General features: G+C 41.9%; 2 protein-coding genes across 2 annotated transcripts in view; one reads left to right on the top strand and one right to left on the bottom strand.

The window, feature by feature from the left end:
• The window catches only part of LOC129811081 (26S proteasome non-ATPase regulatory subunit 1-like), a 106,026-nt gene that overhangs the window by 54,486 nt on the left and 29,661 nt on the right, over positions 1 to 21,879 (bottom strand). The gene's annotated exons all lie outside the window — the stretch shown is intronic.
• LOC129811082 (5-hydroxytryptamine receptor 2B-like) lies at positions 1,346 to 20,385 on the top strand. Its single transcript, XM_055862235.1, has 4 exons — positions 1,346 to 2,064; positions 3,117 to 3,714; positions 10,498 to 10,698; positions 12,587 to 20,385. Exons 2-4 carry the CDS (start codon positions 3,453 to 3,455, stop codon positions 13,507 to 13,509), a joined length of 1,386 nt encoding a protein of 461 aa, XP_055718210.1. The 5' UTR covers positions 1,346 to 2,064; positions 3,117 to 3,452; the 3' UTR covers positions 13,510 to 20,385.

Raw genomic sequence — 21,879 nt, 5'->3', positions numbered from 1 at the left:
CAGAGTCTATAGGTGATTCTCTATCACAGCTTAATTTTGAATGACATCGCACCAACCCTAGTGCACACCTCATGTTTCATTTCGCCAGACGTCCAGACGGTGTCTGACGCTTAGAGAACAGGAAAGACAACAACAAAAAAGCACAGTAGCGCCAGGTCAATCCATGCTGTCCCTTCCACGCTCAGCGTGGCCAGTGAAGTGGCACACACAGTAGGTGAAAGAAGCAGGGAAACACTAAGGCTAATGAAACCAGTACCCGTTCATTTTTGCAATGCCAAAAAGCAGATTTGATTCCCTTTGTCAATCCATATGATTAAAATGTGCCATGAAAAGCATCTGTGTAGTGTTCCTTTCCACAAACAGACATAAGAAACTTTTGCAGCTCTCCTCTTTGTGCACCATTAATACACCTCCAATTAGAAATGACTTAAGACTTAAGAGTTGAAAGGGCTGAAAATCTAAGTGAAAACATGTCCATTGTTATGCTGTATAGCTAGAAGATATCTAAAGAATTGGGCACGTCATGGTCTGAATATCTAAGTAAGCTGAAACTTCAAATTGCATTTATTTCAAGACTGTTTTCGAGTAGCATCTGCAGCGTTGGCCTAGCAAAGTGGAGAACAGATGTCTGAGGTGCTAGCAGCAAGTCTCTCAGCAACTCCTAACATCAGAGGATCAGGAGCATCCAAGTGATCCACACAGGAATCAGGAATGACCTTTAGCTGAAATGAAAAGGCAATCGCTTGGCCAGTGGAGGTAGAGCAGTCCTTAACACCAGTGGTCATGAATTAGAGCACTATCAAAAATGTATCTGCCTGGTATCGGAGTGAGATGAAACGTTCTTGGCTCCTGTGATTTGAGACGCTAAACAGGCACTGAAAGGTAGCTTATAAAATACCTTGTCTGGTCCAACTCCTGTCTAGACACCTGAGGTGCATTAGGAGCACAGTATACTTCAGGAACATCATATTTATACTCATCTTCATGGTTTTGATCTGGTTTTAAAAGCAATGCAACGAGACAGCAGTGGAAGTAATATAAGCAATGCAAGGAAATGCTAGGTGTATGTATATCAACACTAACAAAAATGGTTGGCACTGCAATTTCTAATATACCCGTTTAAGGCAATTTTCTCTAGAATTTTACCTTTGATTTTTTTTAAATGTCAATGAACGTTGTCAATGAACGTGAGACTAGGCAGACCAAAATATTTTCAAGAAGTGAAAATACCGTTTCAATAGGACATCACTAACAACTCCCTCCTCCAACTTCCATCCCCAGTCCCTACTGGAGGAGAGCAGAAAGTGACAAATATAAACAGTAGGACAACTGTGTTGAAGGAAATTACCTCCCAGAACCACTGGCATTTGGCCAACTCTGAGACATTCATCCATTTTCTCCTTAGCATGACTCATGGGTAAGCATGGAGGTGGGAGGAAGAAACAGTGAGAAATAGCAAGTCGACCAAAGACAGACAGCGTCAGAGCGAGAGACAGAGCGAGAGACAGAGCGAACCTGAGGGAGCGAGAGAGCCTGAGAGAGCGAAAGACAGAGAGCGTGAGACAGAGAACGTGAGACAGAGCGCGTGAGACAGAGAGCGTGAGACAGAGAGCGTGAGAGAGAGAGAGCGTGAGACAGAGAGCGTGAGACAGAGAGCGTGAGACAGAGAGAGGACATCTGAACGTTTTCAACCTGTGATAACGGTAGGTGATGCGAATCCAAACCAGGGGCTCATCCAACATGCGGGGACAAAGGAAATTCCTCAGCATGGAATGCACCGAAGTGAGATATTATTAGGCAATTATTTTCACAAGGGGAGGGCTGCCTATGACATTTTATGATTTTGGAGGGGTTCTACGTATATAAAAACGTGAGCAGGGACGAGAAAAAAAGCTGCCACTCAAAAGGAGTCTGAGGATTGAGTTGTTTGGTGATGAACAGCACTGTTCATCCAATGCGCAAGGTATTGCGTGATTGAAAAGTAAGGATATAGCAGCTCTGAATGCGATGCAAATGAACTGGACAAACTAAAGGAGAACACACAGGCTTCTGCGTTAGCTGAAGGTAAGAAAGAGAAACTCAGTAAAATCATTCACTGTTTGTTCATAATTCTAAAATAAATAAAATAATCACAAATCTACAGAAAATTGTTAACGTGTTCAAATAGTGTACAATTTGTGAGAACTTCTGAGCTTTGTTCGTTCTAACGTTAGACCATACCATTCCAGTTCACGTCTAACAAAACCAGTTTCTTTTTGCTAAGACCCTGAAGTCTCTTCTGTTATCAAGTGCATTTCTAAAAAGCCTTTGAAGGCCCTCACAGACAGAGGTGCACCGACTGTTGTAGACAAATGATAAAACAGTGACAACTTAAATAGGGATAAGCAGTTTGTTTCTAGGGAGCGGCTTCAACAAGTGGACTAGAGGCTAAGGAGGGTCAAATCATTTTTCTACACTTCAAAACGACTCTTGAAGTATGTCTAAATTAAAAGGCTAAGATAAATTGATGGGAAAAAACATGTACATTTAGAGAATGCAATGAATCTATTTAGAGTAATATTATTGTCAATGAAATAATGACTTTGACCTAGAAATATGAAAGGAAAAAAAGCCACTAGGATATGCAATAAATAAGCAACGTTTTAAGTTCCTATAAACACTACAAAGCAATAGGGAAATTAAGGAAATAAGTCAATTAAAATCGCATTTGAAAAAAATTCAATCATGCATAATTTAATATTAGTTCTATGTTTTTTAAATGACATGCAATGGTTTTAAACCTTACGGGTTAAAAGTTGTTTTGTAAGTTAGTTGTTTGAAAACTACAGAAATAGACCTAGAATGAACATATCAGCAGTAGATTATTTTTTTTGCAAACACACGCACACAAACATGCCAGAGTTAAGAATGCAAGCACTGATTACAGCTGATATCTGCTTCCTTGGTTAATTGTTTAGCCATGAACTGGAACCCAATACTAATGAATATACAGGAAGAATCCATACCATTTGTTACCATAAATGTCACTCATCATTAAGTCTTCAAACTGAAGCTAATGTCCCCTTCAGAGCAAGGGGTTTAACATTGTGGCTTTTGTTTCCTTTTAAAACTTTCAGTAGAAACTGGTCTGTTCTAGGGAGTACACAAACCAAAATACATCGGCGCCTGGACTACGAGTCAGACAACCAACTCTTGACCTAACATCCCCTTTACTGTGGTGGTACAACCTGTTCAGTTCTGGAGCGGCGGGGCTTTTTCGATTGTGACGTGGCCCTTTTGGTTTGTACGCTGAGTCTGAGGATGAGCCACCGCCCTGTGTGCTGGCTCTGAGCTGCCCTCCACTGCCCTCCCCCGTGCCTGTGGGACCCTGTGACCATGCTGGCCAAGCCCCCTGAGCCAGCCAGAGCAGAACCACGACCCGCGCCCAGGTCAGCCATCCCTTCCACAGCAGGATGTCCCAGCCAGATGCGGTCCCGCTGGGGACCAACGGCTCGGGGGCCGGGGAGGTGGCCGGAGCTCAGCTGCACTGGGCTGCTCTGCTCATCATCATGGTTATCATCCCCACCATCGGGGGCAACATCCTGGTCATCTTGGCCGTGTCGCTGGAGAGGAAGCTGCAAAACGCCACCAACTACTTCCTGATGTCCCTGGCAGTGGCCGACCTGCTGGTGGGACTCCTGGTGATGCCCATCGCCCTCATCACTGTGCTATACAGTAAGTCACCCCAACATGACTGCCCGTTTGCCATGCCATGAGAAAGGATCCCTTCACTGATACATTCACTTGAAACTCAAGACACTGCTTATACTAAAATCTACTGGTCCTACAAGTGTGAACAGTTCATAGAACTGTGACCCGATGATTGTCTCAACATCATTCTAATTTAGAATGATTCCCTTCCAGCCTCAATACGGCGACATATTGCTGATTCAAGTGAAAAGGCTGGCCTAGGACTTATGCTTAGCTCCCATAAATGAGGTCTAAATAGCACAGTCCCCATGGAGTTGCCATTGTAAAGCTGCTGTCAGTCGAGAGCCCCAGGAAACACCAGAGTGCACTGGTTCAGTAAATGTGCATTGCAACGCAGAAAGCCATTACAGTAGGTTGCCTAAAAGTGGAAATTGGATCGAGCGCACTCATTTGTTGACAACAAGAATTGTGTTCATCATTCGTTAACAGAACAAAAAAAAAATAGGCATGCATATTTACGATAATTCAAGAGCGCTAGAGTTTAATAGGACAGCAACAGAGATGCTGCTGAATCTCAGCCAGCTATAAACAAATTATAGCAGATGACAAAAACACAAGATAGTGGACAATAAACAAACTACTTCCTTTTGGCTATGTAATCACGACCGTAGCACAGCCCTATCAGCTACCAATGATCATGATGACCCAATTTCTGCACGACTTTCACAGACAATTTTCCAAATCACAAACCAACCTTTCAGAAAGCAAAAGTCATGCTTTCAGAAAACAAGCACTTTCTTTGCATAAGAACCATATGTGCCGTGCAAACTGCGGGCATGAGGCAAACTGCTAAGGGGGGGAAGCTGCTTCCTTCCATCACATCTTAATGCAGTCGTCGGGGCTCGACGCATGGAACATAGGAGATAAACAAAGTCAAAGCCATGTCCTCATGCTTATCATGTCAGGCAATCCCCGTGTCTTTTTCCGAGGGTCCTAGTTCTAAATCTGGAGAACATGAGCAGATGGATTGTCTTCAGTGACCATAGTTTATAGTTGACAAAAGGCCAAGACTAAACAGCTAGTGGCTTTTGAAGAGAAGTAGCCTTTGTTCAGAGGATGGAGTGGGGCTGTGTGTGTGTGTGCGCGAGTATGCGTACGCATGTGTAAGAGCACACGGAGCTCGTCAATGTGTGAATGTACGGAATGGATGCAAAGTACGACTGTGCAGAGGCAGCTGTCATTTCTCTCCTGGCTGGAGACAGAGCACACAGCGGGGGGGTCAGGGGGACATAAACACACATAAACAGAGTTTAGTGCTTCACGCTGAGCCTTTAGAGCCTTTCGGCACGGTGGGCCAGTTAAGGCGTGTGTACATCCAGGCCGGCGGCGCTAAGAACAGTGTGTGATGGCAAACGGCGAGCGAGGGGATCAGTGCTCACATCCAAATAATACAAGACATTTACCAGAGGACAGGGACGACATGTTGTAGCTACATGTTATATAACCACAGTATCGTGACCGCTAATATACCACTGCCATTAAACCTAAGACTCTCTAAACTCCAAATAAAACACAACTACATAGCGTAGAGAAAGTGCCAGCAATTCATGGTTTTTGAACATTTCTCCACTTTCTTCTGTGTCTGGCTGGATAAATATCTCCTCTCCATCCCAAGCCCTGGCTGCGGGGGAAGTGCCAGACTAATCACAATTAGCCTAGCAATTGCATCAAACATCCAATATTAATGAGATGGTGAACCCAATCATAGTTAGACCTTCCTCCAAAAGTAAACCTTTTACTGAGAAAGACGGCATGGCTAGTGTACAATTGATGTCTGTAAGAGCTGTAAGAAGTCCTGAGGTCCTTCTCCACATCTGCCTAGCAGATGAATTTAAGGCTTACAGTCAACACCTCGAAAATGTAAATGGTTGCACTGTTTAAAAAGGCGCACTGTAAACTGACTACACTACAGAGTAAACCTAAATATACAGCTGAATAAGTCTCGGGTAACCATAGAGACCCATTAAGAAAAGCTATTTGAAGGATTCGGGCAGGGAGGCGCCTACCCTAGTGCCATGTTTGCGAGGTAGCACGACAAGATGTGTTTATATTGAGGACAGAGATAATTGCTTACTTAAATATGTTTGGGCCTTGGGACAACTGGGTCACAAGACCTGACATTCCAGAAACGATGTACATTTTTCTACCACCAGAGTGAAAAGTAGAGTGATGATTTAGATTTCACGAAATAGCCCACAAGTGTCACTATGGTTGATGCTCCTCTGAACCAAGGGGATGACAGAATATTCTTACCCTTCTTCACTAATGAGCTCAATACTGTCTGTTTCAGGGAGAGGTCACGCTTTTAGAAGGCATGCCTCGGTCCCAGACTCACCCAGTCTACCCACACACAACAGGTAGGCATAGATATATTTCCCACTCAACCAGAGCTGTCTTTTAATTTAGTCTTTAACCATAATTCGTCTGGAGAATCCTGGGTCAAAACATGATAGATTTAAAGCTTTTGAGCCACCTCCAGAATATCAAATTAGTGCTCCAGTGGAGAGCTTAAAACAAGAACAATACAATTTATGAATGAATGCTGCCTTAAAAAGGACCTCAGTGCAAACAGAAAACTCTGGAAGTTCTTACAGCCTTCAAAAAACACCAATTATTTACTTTCATCTGTGGGATCTCCATTGTCCAACAAAGAATCTAGCAACACTACATGACCAAAAGTATGTGGACACTTGCTTGTCGACCATCTCATATCAAAATCATGGGCATCAAATTTAGCCCGAACCATGAAAAACAGCCTCCGACCATTATTCCTCTTCCACCAATCTTTACAGTTGGCACTATGCATTGGGACAGGTAGCATATTCCTGGCATCCCCCAAACCCAGGTTTGTACGTCGGACTGCCAGATAGTGAAGCGTGATTCATCACTCCAGAGAACAGGTTTCCATTGCTCCAATTGTGGCGAGCTTTACACCACTCCAGCTGACACTTGACAATGTGATTTTAGGCTTATGTGCGGCTGCTCGGCCATGGAAACCCATTTCATGAAGTTCCTGATGAACAGTTATTGTGCTGACATTGCTTCCAGAGGAAGTTTGGAACTCAGTAGTGAGAGTTACAACCAAAGACAGACAATTTTTAAGCGCTTCAGCACTCGGCTGTCCCGTTCTGTGAGCTTGTGTGGCCTACCGCTTGTGTGGCCTACCACTTTGTGGCTGACCCGTTGCTGCTCCTAGATGTTTCCTCTTCACAATAACAGGACTTAGTTGACCGGGGCAGCTCTAGCAGGGCAGAAATTTGACGAATTGACTTGTTGGAAAGGTGGCATCCTATGACGGTGCCACATTGAAAGGTCATTCTACCACCAATGTTTGGCTATTCAGATTGCATAGCTGTGTGCTCGATTTTATACACCTGTCAGCAACTGGTGTGGCTTAAATAGCCGAATCCACTAATACGGGTGTCCAGAAAGACCATAAAACAATTGATGGCCAGGTGAGTGTTTCAAGATTTAGATTTTTTTTTCTTTTTAAAGGATTCCCATATAAAGTATGGAACCCCTTAAGAACTGTGTGCATGTCTTGTGTAAGCAGAGAGCCTGACAGACATCAATGGCGCAGGACAGAGCGTTTATACCCTGGTATTTGCTGGAACGGGGACATTTTCTAAAGTAAGCAATAATAATTATCGTTAAGACAATAATACTCAAAAGACAGCCCTTTAATAAGACAGTACTAAAACAAAGCTGAAAATGCTAACTGGCTTTCTCCCACTTTGGAATGGTGACCTCACCCTACACTAGAGGTTTGTAGCTCGGTTTTCAAAGTATTCGCTCTCAGAGTAGCCTGCAATGGCTTTATAAGATTTACTTAGAAATATGGCCTTGGATGGACACCTCTGTAGCATTGACAGCACATATAATGGACAAAAATATAAACGCAACATGTAGAGTGTTGGTCTCATGTTTCATGATCTGAAACAAAATATCCATAATTTTTTTTTCATATGCACAAAAAGGTAATTTCCCTCAAATGTTTTGCACATCCCTGTTAGTGAGCATTTCTCCTTAGCCAAAAGAATCCATCCCCCTGTGGCATATTAAGAAGCTGATTAAACAGCATGATCATTACACAGGTGCACCTTGTGCTGGGCACAATAAAATACCACTAAAATGTGCAGTTGTCACAACACAATGCCACAGATGTCTCAAGTTGAGGGAAATTGGCATGCTGGCTGGAGGAACGTCCATCAAAGCTGTTGCAGGAGAATTGAATGTTATTTAACTAGGCAAGTCAGTTAAAAACAAATCCTTATTTACAATGATGGCCTATCCCGGCCAACGCTGAGTCAATTGTGCGTCAATAGTGGCACCTCTTGCACCGAGATGAAGTGCCTTAGACCGCTGCGCCACTCAGGAGCCCATATGTCTGGTGAGTATGCAGTCCATGGAAGAATTGGGATATTTTCAGCTTCCAGGAATTGTATACAGATCCTTGCGACGTTCTCATAGAAAGCAGCTGGTTTCAATTGGGACAAGTTACAAAGGAATGTGCAATTTTGTGCATTATTATGCTGAAACATGAGGTGATGGCAGATGATGAATGGCACAACAATGGGCCTTAGGATCTCATCACGGTATCTCTGTGCATTCAAAGTGCCATCAATAAAATGCAATTGTTTTTGTTGTCTGTAGCTTATGCCTGTCCATACCATAACCCCACCATGGGGCACTCTGTTCACAATGTTGACATCAGCAAACTGCTCTCCCACACAACGCCATACAAGCTGTCTGCCATCTGCCCCGGTACAGTTGAAACCGGGATTCATCCGTGAAGAGCATATCGAAGGGGAGCATTTGCCCACTGAAGTCAGGCAAAAGGTAGGCCTTCATTGTAAATAAGAGTTTTGTTCTTAATTGACTTACCTAGTTAAATAAAGGTTAAATGTAAAAAATATCACCCATTGAGCATGTTTGGGATGCTCTGGATTTACTTGTACAACGGCATGTTCCAGTTCCCGCCAATATCCAGCAACTTCGCACAGCCAAGAGTGGGACAACATTCAACAGGCCACAATCAACAGCCTGATCAAATCTATTTGAAGGAGATGTGTCGCGCTGCATGAGGCAAATGGTGGTCACACCAGATACTGACTGGTTTTCTGATCCACGCCCTTACCTTTTTTTTAAGGTATCTGTGACCAACAGATACATATCTATATCCCCAGTCATGTGAAATCCATACATTAGGGCCCAATTTATTTATTTCCTTACATGAACTGTACAGTTTAGCATGCTGCGTTTATATTATTAGTCAGTGTACATCTTCAGAAACTTTGCCTGCAGACAGATTTAAACTCTGGTCTAAGGACATAATATCACCACATGTAAAGAACATGTTGAGTGTATGAGCTTATTCCCATAGAGAGAATAGTTTTTCTCTTTGTCCATGTTAAGTAGACAGATGATAGGAATTACAAAGGGACCACAAAAATATACTCTTAGAAAGTCCCTACCAAAGTTTATTTAATTATAAACAAAAATGTATAATAATTAAATACGGAGAAATTGCAAAATAGTGCATCAAGCTGAACAAAGCACCTGAAATGGTGTGCCGTGGAACCCAATAAAGTGGGTAAGGAGTGTCTATTACAGTCCGAGAGCGCATGTAAAACACGAAGGGAGGACACTCAAATATTGTGTTTAAGAACCATTTCTTCAAAAGCGCATTTATTTTATAATTGTATACGAATATGCAATATTCAAAGTAATACTTGGATACAAAAATAAATGTGATGTATTCACTAATGCTCGAGTTATGAAGTACAAGCAATCAGCTAAAGGGTTAACACTAAAGAAATCATTCAACAACAGGATCTTTCACAATGCTGATGTGCAATGGGACATAATCCAGCCCAACTACTCGCTAATTTCACATCCGAGACCCAGGATAAACAGTTCTGGAGAGAAGGGTGCTTGAACACATCTACATCAAAAGCATAGAGCTTTCAGCTCCATACACAGTCATAAGAGAAGCAGCTCTGCGGTGAATTCATTCTTTACTAAAATAAACAAACAGAATTCACTACATCAGAGCTGGTTTTAATCCACTATTGAAGTGTATCTCCCCAACGCTGGTGGGGTCAACAACACAAGCTCTATTTAGAATATAATAGGAGTGCGCTGAGGACATTTCAGTACAATTTCTGAACAAAAATATAAACGAAAGATGTAACAATTTCAAAGATTTTACTAAGTTACAGATCATATAAGGAAATCAGTCAGTTGAAATAAACTCACTAGACCCTTATCTATGGATTTCACATGACTGGGCAGGGGTGTAGCAATGCCCTCCAAGGCCCACCCAATCAGAATGAGTTTTTCCCCCACAGAAAAGGGCTTTATTACAAAACAGAAATCCTCCTCAACACAACACTTGAGAAATTTGCTTTTTGTGCGCATGGCAAATTTATAGGATCTTATTTCGGTCCCATGTTTCAAGAGCGAACACTTTACATGTTGCCGTTTATATTTTTGGTCAGTGCAGTCCTGTTTTCAATGGGAATAATCCAAATAGATAGCAATTGAATTCAGAGTTAAAACAAAATCATCACGACTTACAGTCACTGAAATCTAAATTCAATAAGGCTTATCTGATGCAAGGTGAAAACATAAAAGATTCAGCACCACAGTAATCAAGTTCGAGAACTGTGTTCTTTTCATCTCAAATGGTTCTGTATTGGCCTATGAGAGCAGTTAACAAATCCATCTTTTTTTTCTGTTTCTCAGATTCCGGGTGGCCTCTTCCGGAGTTCCTCTGCCCAATCTGGCTCTTCCTGGACGTCCTGTTCTCCACAGCGTCCATCATGCACCTGTGTGCCATCTCACTGGACCGCTACATAGCCATCAAGAAACCCATTCAGCACAGCCAGTATAAGTCCAGGTCCAAAGCCATGGCCAAGATAGCAGTGGTGTGGCTCATATCCATTGGTAAGCTGTGCTGTTTTTTTTTGGTCCTGTGTTGACTGCTGATATCAGGAGCATTCTGCAATGTTTCTAAAGTGATAGCTTGATCGAAGTACTTTAGTCTATATCATTGCAGTTCAATTCCTTAGCATCTGTGGCAAGCCTGGTGGATAGTCAGAAAAGAAAGCCGGATGCAATAAAAGCAGAAGCTATATCAACTTTCACATACAGTGGGGGTGACGTTTCTAGGGAGGGAATGCAACACATCGTAACAGTAACAGAGCATCAGAGTGATAGCAGTCAAGGTGACCTGTGGGAAAACCCAGTAAACGATCCTGAAAGACTTGACCAAAAGAAGCATAAAATGAAAAGGGAGGTTAAAAGATTGAAGTATTCCTCCAGGAAGGAAATTAATTTCACATCACCACAAAGCTGTTTATACTCCACAGAACAGCGCAAACTGGCTCTAAAACAGAATAGAAAGAGCGGGAGGCCCCGGTGCACAACTGAGCAAGAGGACAAGTACATTAGAGTGTCTAGTTTGAGAAACAGACGCCTCACAAGTCCTCAACTGGCAGCTTCATTAAATAGCACCCACAAAACACCAGTCTCAACGTCAACAGTGAAGAGGCGACTCCGTTATGAGTAGGTGTTCTAAAACATTTGACTGGTAGTGTATATATTTTAATAGATGAATTTGAGGCATTGCAAGACAAGACAATGCGAGAAAGATGACCATGTTATCGCCTATACGCACGGTTCCGACTATCGGTCTGCCTGCCCCGCTCTCTTTGCTATTAATCTCAGATTACTTTGCTATGAAAGATGGGAGTGTGTGTTCAAATCTTAGGTCTACCTTAATGAACTCGAAGGACCCCTGATCCTTGCATCCATTTGCTTAGCCTATTAGACTATAAATGAGCTGCAGATGGATCTGAAACACTGGAATCCTCTTCTCACAGGGCATATTTCATACGAGGGAATTCCAGACTCAAACTGGTTTCCCATTTTTGGCCCAATGTAAGCCTAGACCCAAATGTCATTTGCCATAGTCCAAAGAGATAGTTTGACAGTTGAGACAAACATCGTTTTATTTTCCTGATTGATGATATTACTTTAGAGTCCTCTGGCCGAGTCTGTATTACTGATGACTGGCCAGTGAACCCTCGGTATATAAGCATACTGGTGTGCTTTTAATGATCTGTTATCCGTTAAATATTAGCTTTCCAGTAGGAAATGAAATTAAACCCCCCCTATGCTCGTTAACATCGTCAGCCCAGACGGTTCCTCTGGCTGAGGCATTTGGGAGACTGCGGTGTGAGGACTTGGCAGAGTTTAGCCTGGCAATAGTGGTAGTCATGGAGCGTTCGGACATCTTCACAACAGTACACCCCTAGTTTTCACTCAGGGCTAGGTTCTACACATTTACTTTCTTTCGCTGAGCAAAACCAGATTGCTTTGAGTTACAGGGGCAGCACTTAGACACCGCGACTGTGGAAGAGTGTCTTTGTCCAGGGTGTGTGTTCATTGTCACTGTATTATAGCTGGCGATATATGGTTAGTTTATTGGATTGTTAAGCAAAGAATGAGAACTTCCAGGACTCACCGAAAGCAGTTTTTCTTCCTAACCCATTGTGCTACCTCTGCTGTCCTCAGTTGTGAAAGCATGAGGCTTTATACAGTTTTATACTCCGGCAACATCAAAAGGGAAAGCAGATATGAAGATTATGTCCAACAATAAAATTTAAAAAATTAAAAGCAGCATAAAGTGACCACCGTGGAAAACTAAGCTGTGAGAAGATACTGCATCTACTCCCAAAACACATTGAATCTCAAAAACAACCAAGAGTAGGATGCAAAGTTTGCATTGATGATTTGTTTAAGCAAACTTCTCTCTCTCTCTCTTACACAGGTATCGCAATCCCCATTCCAATCAAGGGGCTGAGAAACTACCATCTTCCAAACAATGTCACCTTTAACAGCAACCACACCTGCCTACTGAAACCAGACAGCTTCCGAGAGTTCATCATGTATGGCTCCATGACAGCTTTTTTCATCCCTTTAACCATCATGATGGTCATCTACCTGCTCACCATTCAGGTGTTGCGCAAGAAAGCTTTTCTGCTCAGGTCAAAGGTCACCCAGCGCTTCACTCGGCCAACAGTCTCCACAGTCTTCCAGAGGGAGCAGTCCATGGCCTCTCCCACAACTGAGAAACATCCAGGAAATTCCACCCCTCCTACCAACCCAATGACAAGTGAAGATATCCCCATCCGTCGCATGTCCACCATGGGCAAGAAGTCCATGCAAAACCTGACCAATGAGCAGCGTGCCTCTAAGGTGCTGGGCATCGTCTTCCTGCTGTTTGTGGTCATGTGGTGCCCATTCTTTATCACTAACATCACCTCTGTGCTTTGTGCGAGCTGCGACGTCAATGTGATCGGCCGTCTGATGGAGATCTTTGTGTGGGTGGGCTACGTGTCATCTGGTATCAACCCACTGGTCTACACCCTCTTCAACAAGACTTTCCGCCAGGCCTTTACACGCTACATCACCTTTAACTACAGCCGCATCAGTAATGGGCCAGCCAGCCATACAAGGGAACAGCATGGCTGCAGGAATCTAACACGGATCTCCTTCCGTTCATCTGTGGCAGAGAACTCTAAGCTGTTCATGAAGCGGGGAATGAAAAACGGCATCGGGCCAGTGTGCTATCAGAGTCAACTGAGCCGAAAGCAAGCACCAATACAGTCCTCTGGCAGCGTTCTACTGGACACCCTGCTCCTTACCGAGAATGAGGATTGCAAATCCGAAGAGCATGTCAGTTACTTGTAGGCCTTTCGGAAAATGCAGTCAGCAAAAGGGAAACAATTAGAACCAGAAAGTCACATGTAAGAGGCACCCAAGGCTTGAGTTGTGAGCTCCCCAGGGGATTACCTTCCATGAGCATCACGTGGATTATTTTCTATTCAAGAAAACAGTGTGCTCTCAGGGGGAAAACAAAAAGGAGACGTTGATTTCTGTCAAACAACTAAGTAGGCCCTCTGTACAGAGATAGCTGAACATTATGCGTAAAATGAGACATCAAACAGGTGTGTTGAGGTGGTTGCCCTCAATAAAAGATAAGCTGACAAGGGTCAGGTTGGATTGTTCCTAAGAAAGCCACACGAGAAATACATAAGGAATGAAGACCTATGACTGTCTGGAAACTCTCTCAGAGCATACAATGTGTATTCCAATGCTAATCCTGTCACCTTGGGCTATTTAGTTCTCTGCTATGGACAATTTCCATTGAGGAGATGACATTCTTACCTATTGAGAGGACAAACACTTCACCTTCACACAATAGTTTATAAATACCACCCATTTTAATTGCATTTTTTTGGTAAGTGCTTTTATGAATATTAACAGATTTATTGTATAGTCACAGGTCCAATTTTCCCAAACTGTTATAGCATCCAAATTGATTATTATATATAAAATGCAATAAAGACAAAACCTTTGCAAACGGGAAGATTGTAAAATACAAATGTATAGCCTACAGATGGATATGTATTTAGCATAAAATTCCTGGTTCATAAATTGCTAAAACTGTGCTTTGCTAAAAGAAAAGCCAAAAGTATGTCTTTTTTTTTTATTTATTTTTTTACAGTTCTTAAAGGGACAATCAGCAGTTGAAACATTAAAAATATTATCCCCATCCCTGTTCCAGTAAAAAGCTGAGGGATGGATCTGGAGAAATGTAACCACTCAAATTCATAGGCAGAGCTATGGATGCAAGGACTGACCAGCTAAGATATTCAAACGACTGTTTTAGCCACATTTTGAAGCTATAAAACAGGGTCTTACATTGACTATGCCCGATGGATCTCGTCAGTCACTGGCCCAGTAACTATTCAGCGCATTTTCGTGTTCCAGTTCAACATTTACCCGCTCTACCACTGAATACTACACGCGATAAAGTCATGCCATTTGTATTTCAGCAATATGATTGACCGTTCATTGAAGCACCACTTGTTCCCGCAAGTCACAACTACAGCACATTAAATAAAATAAAATATTAGCCGACGCCAAAGGCCTTTACACAGCACACACACGAGCTGTCCTGAGCAAAATAAATGGTCATTAATCCATTCGCTGAGCTCCTTTACTTTAGGGAAAGTGATTTACAACCTTAAATAGTGAACATACAGTACTAGCAATATGCGGGCTACTGTTGATAGGCTGCAAAAAGACACCTAGCATGTGTCTTGGCTAGCCTACTGTAGCGAGTTGATATATTTTGGAATGTTTGTCTTAAAGGGGCAGTGTCCTATTTTGGGATGTAAAAAAAATCATCTCAAAATGACATACTTTAGAATAAAATGAAAGCATTTAATACAATTCAAAAGAATATAGTAATGACTTGCATTGCAAAATTATATTACACAGCTTTATAATAACTAGATGTAATCCTGGAAGTGAATGTTGGAATTAAACAATTAACTATGCAAATGAGCAAAAGGTGTGTGCATTAAGGAAATCGACGCCAGGCTCAAAAAGAAACCTGTCTCTAATAAGCGCCCGTTTTGTTCAGTGATTTAAACAAATAAACGCCAAGGCTATTAAATTGACATTTTACAGTGGAATAGTTTTACGTTAAATACTCCAGGCAACAAGATGGCAGTAGCTTGTGCCTGCTGTAGCTAATGTAAGCTAACTAGCAAGCTATGCTAATTTTGTTGCTAGCTAGCTAGAATTTTTAGAAAGCCCTTGTTGATACTACATTGACATTTTTGTCATTTATCAGAGTATGTTGCTATGGCATCAACAGCCCATTCCCACAGGGTGCATTGCGAGATGGTATTTGAAGGACAAACAGAGTTGAAAAATTTGGTACACTGTTTAGATTGAACACATCCAAGTGAAATATATACTTTATCATGACGATATAAAACGGATGGATGTGTTCTAGACAAGTATGCCCATACCATCCATTGGCCTTTTGGCAATCTGGAGTAGAGGTCGGACGATTATGATTTTTCAATGCTGATACCGAATTATTGGAGGACAAAAAAAGCCGATACCGATTAATCGGCTGATTTATTAAAAAAAAAAAAAATGCTATATATATATATATCACACACACACATTTTTGTAATAATGACAATTGCAACAATACTGAATGAACAATGAACACTTTTATTTTAACTTAATATAATACATAAATACACACACAGCTCTGAAGTGACAATGATACTGAAGAGTCTGCTTAGGAGACAAATACTCTCAACTGTTTGAATAAAAATAGAGTTTAAGTTACCTGTGATGAATGTTGAAAACAAAAACTTTAATTTCTATATGCAGGAAATCCTATTTTAATAATGGGCATGGTAAGAATTGACAACCAAAGTGCGAGTCATAATTCCCATGACACCTTTCAGCAAAATCTGAAAAGCGGTTCCTTCATTTATTCCATAGGATATTTTTAGATTCACTTAAAATAAGGTCTGTGTTTCGTGTAGGCTTACAACACCGTGCCAATTTTATAACTGTGTAGATATCCACAGGACAAGGTAACTCTGATCAATATTGGCTAAATATAAGCGAAGATACATTTTTTTGTAGAGTGGATTTATGAAAATATGTTGACAAACGTTACCTTATCCTAGTGAGATTTACACGGGTATCAAAACGTCAAGGCGGTTTAAGCCTGCACGAAACACAGACCTTATTTGAAGTAGATCAAGACATTCTATGGAAGACATGAACGGTAAAATAACGAAAGAACCCCTTTCAAATTCAGCCGCAAGTTTTTACAGGAATTATAACGCGTCGACTATTTCTCTCTAAACCATATACCTTTGACTAATCCGGAAACTATCACCTCAAAAACAAAACGTTTATTCCGTTCCGTATTTTATCTAACGGGTGGCATCCATAAGTCTAAATATTCCTGTTACATTGCACAACCTTCAATGTTGTCATAATTACGTAAAATTCTGGCAAATTAGTTCGCAAAGAGCCAGGCGGCCCAAACTGTTGCATATACCCTGACTCTGCGTGCAATGAACGCAAGAGAAATGACACAATTTCACCTGGTTAATATTGCCTGCCATCCTGGATTTCTTTTAGCTAAATATGCAGGTTTAAAAATATATACTTGTGTATTGATTTTAAGAAAGGCATTGATGTTTATGGTTAAGTACACATTGGAGCAATGACAGTCATTGATTGATTGTTTTTTATAAGATAAGTTTAATGCTAGCTAGCAACTTACCTTAGCTTACTGCATTCGCTAACAGGCAGGCTCCTCGTGGAGTGCAATGTAATCAGGTGTTAGAGCATTGGACTAGTTAACTGTAAGGTTGCAAGATTGGATCCCCCGAGTTCACAAGGTTAAAAATCTGAGGCAGAACGTTCCTAGGCCGCCATTGAAAATAAGAATGTGTTCTTAACTGACTTGCCTAGTTAAATGAAGATTAAATAAAGGTGTAAAAAAATATATACCGATTTCCGATTGTTAGGAAAACTTGAAATCGGCCATTCCGATTAATCGGTCAACCTCTAATCTGGAGTGCAGGAAATTGTCTTCAAAGGGCTATGAAATGTGATAGTGTGTTATCCCCCATCTCCAGTGATGAGAACCATGTAGCTATGACGCGTTCCTACACAATTTCCTCATTTCACAGACGGACCACTTAGGAGTTAAATCATGGGGAGTTCTCTTTTTTTACCCACTGATAAAACATAGGCTTTCAGCAAATTGACAGAAGTATCATGATTTTTATTTCTGGGGGTAGATTACTCTTTAAAATAGCTAGATAGGACTAGAGCGATTGCGGTGACCGTATTACCGCCAGTCATGAGTCTTGACCGCAGCAAAATTTCAGCCAATTTCAGTAAACTCAGTACCGTTCGCTCAGTACCATTTTTTTGTCCAGTATGAACTCAAACCCCTCAAAAGAGCTGCCGAAGCAAACTGAAAATACAATTAAGAGGTGGTCTGAGATCAGGTTAGACAACCTCTCGAAATGCTCTCCAAGTTCACTTGTCATTATTCCCGCACCACACACTAGACTACTGCAACACCGTTTCCCCTGCCACAAACCCTTACATTGGTGCCACAAGAGAGAAGATGTGCAGGTTCGCGGAAAAAACGTGCCGTTTTTGGATACTGATTAGGGATGGTCAAGAATGCACAGAAATTCCAAAATATGTGTAAAGATTTTAGTTCAGATTATTTGTTTGCAGTATGTGAACTATAGGCTAAAATAGCTTCATCAGCTGTTTATTTAATTGGGGTTTGAATAGTGTGAAAAGACAACATATTTGGTAAGAATCAAAACACAAGGTATGCCTACAAAATAAATTATAGCTCTTAAAAAGGGGCAATAGCCTACATTAGGACGCACAGGGTGCTGTAATTATAAATTACAGCATTATTTAATCTGCAGTTATTCTTCTGCTATTTATTCTGTTACCAATAATATTTACATGTTATTAGTATTTTCAGATTGCATAGTTAAAAGATGTGACAATAAATGTAATCTATTAGCTTCCAAAATGTAAGTAGGTATATCTATACTGAACAAAAATATAAAACGCAACATGTAAAGTGTTGGTTCCATGTTTTATGAGCTGGAAAAAAAGATCACACATTTTTCATACGCACAAAAAGCTTCTCTCTCAAATGCTGTGCACAATTCTGTTTACATCCCTGGTAGTGAGCATTTATCCTTTGCCAAGATAATCCATCCACCTGACAGGTGTGGCATATCAAGAAGCTGATTAAACAGCATGATCATTACAGGTGCAGCTACTGCCGGGGACATTAAAAAGCCACTCGAAAATGTGCAGTTTTGTCACACAACAGAATGCCACAGATGTCTCAAGTTGAGGAAGCGTGCAATTGGCATGCTGACTCCAGGAATGTCCACCAGAGCAGTTGCCAGATAATTTAATGTTAATTTCTCTACCATAAGCCGCCTCCAACATCGTTTTAGAGAATTTGGCAGGTATGTCCAACCTCCCTCACAACTGCAGACTGTGTAACCACGCCAGCCCAGGACCTCCACATCCGGGATCGTTGGAGAGACCAGCCATCCGGACAGCTGATGAAACTGAGGAGTATTTCTGTCTGCAATAAAGCCCTTTTGTGGGGGAAAAAAAATCATTCTTATTGGCTAGGCCTGGCTCCCCAGTTGGTGGGCCTACCTCCCAAGTAGGTGGGCCTGTGCCCTACCAGGCCCACACATGGCTGTGCCCCTGCCCAGTCATGTGAAATCCCTAAATTAGGGCCTAATTTATTTAAAGTGACTAATTTCCTTATGAACTGTAACTCAGTAAAATCGTTTAAATTGTTGCGTCTATATTTTTGTTCAGTATAGCTGTCTGATAACACATTGATGGAATGGCTTGTCCTGCTAATGGTAAAAACCCAAAATGCATTGCATAAATGTTGGGAAAATATAGTGGTTATTTTCTAAACATAGAAGGCCTGCATCCCGGAGTCGCCTCTTCACTGTTGGCATTGAGACTGGTGTTTTGCGGATACTATTTAATGAAGCTGCCAGTTGGGACTTGTGAGGTGTCTGTTTCTCCAACTAGACACTAATGTACTTGTCCTCTTGCTCAGTTGTACACCGGGGCCTCCCACTCCTCTTTCTATTCTGGTTAGAGCCAGTTTGTGCTGTTCTGTGAAGGGCGTTATACACAGCGTTGTACGAGATCTTCAGTTTCTTGGCAATTTCTGGCATGGAATAGCCTTCATTTCTCAGAACATGAATAGACCGACGAGTTTCAGAAGAAAGTTATTTGTTTCTGGCCATTTTGAGCCTGTAATCGAACCCACAAATGCTGATCAAATCAAATGTATTTATATAGCCCTTTTTACATCAGCTGATATCTCAAAGTGCTGTACAGAAACCCAGCCTAAAACCCCAAACAGTAAGCAATACAGGTGTATAAGCACAGTGGCTAGGAAAAACTCCCTAGAAAGGCCAAAACCTAGGAAGAAACCTAGAGAGGAACCAGGCTATGAGGGGTGGCCAGTCCTCTTCTGGCTGTGCCGGGTGGAGATTATAACAGAACATGGCCAAGATGTTCAAATGTTCATAAATGACCAGCATGATTAAATAATAATAAATCACAGCAGTTGTCCAGGGTGAACCTCAGGAGTAAATGTCAGTTGGCTTTTCATAGCCGATCATTGAGAGTATATCTACCGCTCCTGCTGTCTCTAGAGAGAAAACAGCAGGTCTGGGATAGGTAGCACATCTGATGCTCCAGATACTCAACTAGTCTAAAGAAGGCCAGTTTACTGCTTCTTTAATAAGCACAACAGTTTTCAGAGGTGCTAACATAATTGCAAAAGGGTTTTCTAAAGATCTTTTAGCCTTTTAAAATTATAAATTTGGATTAGCTAACACAACGTGCCATTGGAACACAGGAGTGATGGTTGCTGATAAAATATTTTAAATGTCCTTGGTAAATAATTGGTCTAGGCTATATTCCAGAATTAAACAAATTCTAGTAATCTCTTTTGAGTGTGGACTGTATTATTATCCATACTGGATGGGCTGGTGCCTTATGAATAGAATGTTTGGAGTGTAGCATGAGTCTGGGAGAGAAAGTATAGGCCTAGGCAACGCTATTGGCTCATTGATTTTGCAGGGCGGCTTACAGAGTTGGCCTACAATTATAGTGAATTTATATGTTCATAATTAATAGGCAGACACATTACCTTTAGATACAGAATATCTCACCACTGTGTGTTCTCCTCATCTCTGTCCTTCATTCCTATCTTGAGCGTGCAGAGAGAGGGTCTGTCAACAGTTTAATGAAATATGTTTAGTTGTGAAAACATTACCATCGGTAGCTGCAGGAACAGGGTTGGAGAGCCCATGGCATACAGAGCTTGGGCGGAATATATTACCTGTCATACAGAGAGACTGCATGCTCCTCAAAACAGTGGTTGGACAAAAGTATGTGGAAACACCTTCAAATTACTGGATTCGGCCATTTCAGCGACACCATTGCTGACAGCTGTATAAAATCGAGCACAACAGCCATGCAATCTCCATAGCCAAACATTGCCGGTAGAATGGCCCGCACTACTATCATAGCGTGCCACCTTTCCAAAAAGTCAGTTTGTCAAATGTCTGCCTTGCTAGAGCTGCCCCGGTCAACTGTAAGTGCTGTTATTGTGAAGTGAAAACATCTAGGAGCAACAACGGCTCACCCGTGACGTGGTAGGCAACACAAGCTCACAGAATGGGACCGCCAAGTGCTGAAGCGTGTAAAAATAATCAGTCCTCAGTTGCAACACTCAATAACGAGCTCCAAACTACCTCTGGAAGCAACGTCAGAACAAGAAGTATTCGTCAGGAGCTTCATGAAATGGGTTTCTATGGCCGAGGAGCCACACACAAACCTAAGATCACCATGACCAATGCCAAGCAGCTAGAGTGGTGTAAAGCTCGCCACCATTGGACTCTGGAGCAGTGGAAACGCGTTCTCTAGAGTGATGAATCACGCTTCACCATCTGGCAGTCCGACAGACTAATCTTGGATTTGGGGGATGCCAGGAAAATGCTACCTGTCCCAACGCATAGTGCTAACTGTAAAGATTGGTGGAAGAGGAATAATGGTCTGGGGGTGTTTTTCATGGTTCAGGCTAGGCCCCTTAGTTCCAGTGAAGGGAAAGCTTAACGCTTCAGCATACAATGACATTCCAGACAACTCTATGCTTCCAATTTTGTGGCAACAGTTTGTCATGCTGAAACAGGAAAGAGCATTCCCCAATACCCCTGTGCAAAAGCGAGATCTATACAGAAACTGTTTGGCGAGATTGGTGTGGAAGAAATTGACTGGTCTGCACAGAGCACTGACCTCGTCGAACACCTCTGGGAATTAATTGGAATGCCGACTGCGAGCCAGGCTTAAATCGCCCAAAATCAGTGCCCGACCTCACTAATGCTCGTGGCTGAATGGAAGCAAGTCTCCGCAGTAAATGTTCCTACATCTAGTGGAAAGCCTTCCCAGAAGAGTGGAGGCTGTTATAGCAGCAAAAGGGGGTACTAATTCCATATTAATGCCCATGATTTTGGAATGAGATGTTCGACGAGCAGGTGTTCACATACCTTGGCCATGTACTGTAAGTGTTCTTATAAACCCAGACATTTCTATCTGCAATACTGTGTTAAAGCAGAGTTTTGATAGTTG

This window comes from Salvelinus fontinalis, chromosome 14, assembly GCF_029448725.1.
Source record: "Salvelinus fontinalis isolate EN_2023a chromosome 14, ASM2944872v1, whole genome shotgun sequence".
Classification (NCBI taxonomy): domain Eukaryota; kingdom Metazoa; phylum Chordata; class Actinopteri; order Salmoniformes; family Salmonidae; genus Salvelinus; species Salvelinus fontinalis.
This window is presented reverse-complemented; position numbering and strand designations above follow the sequence as displayed.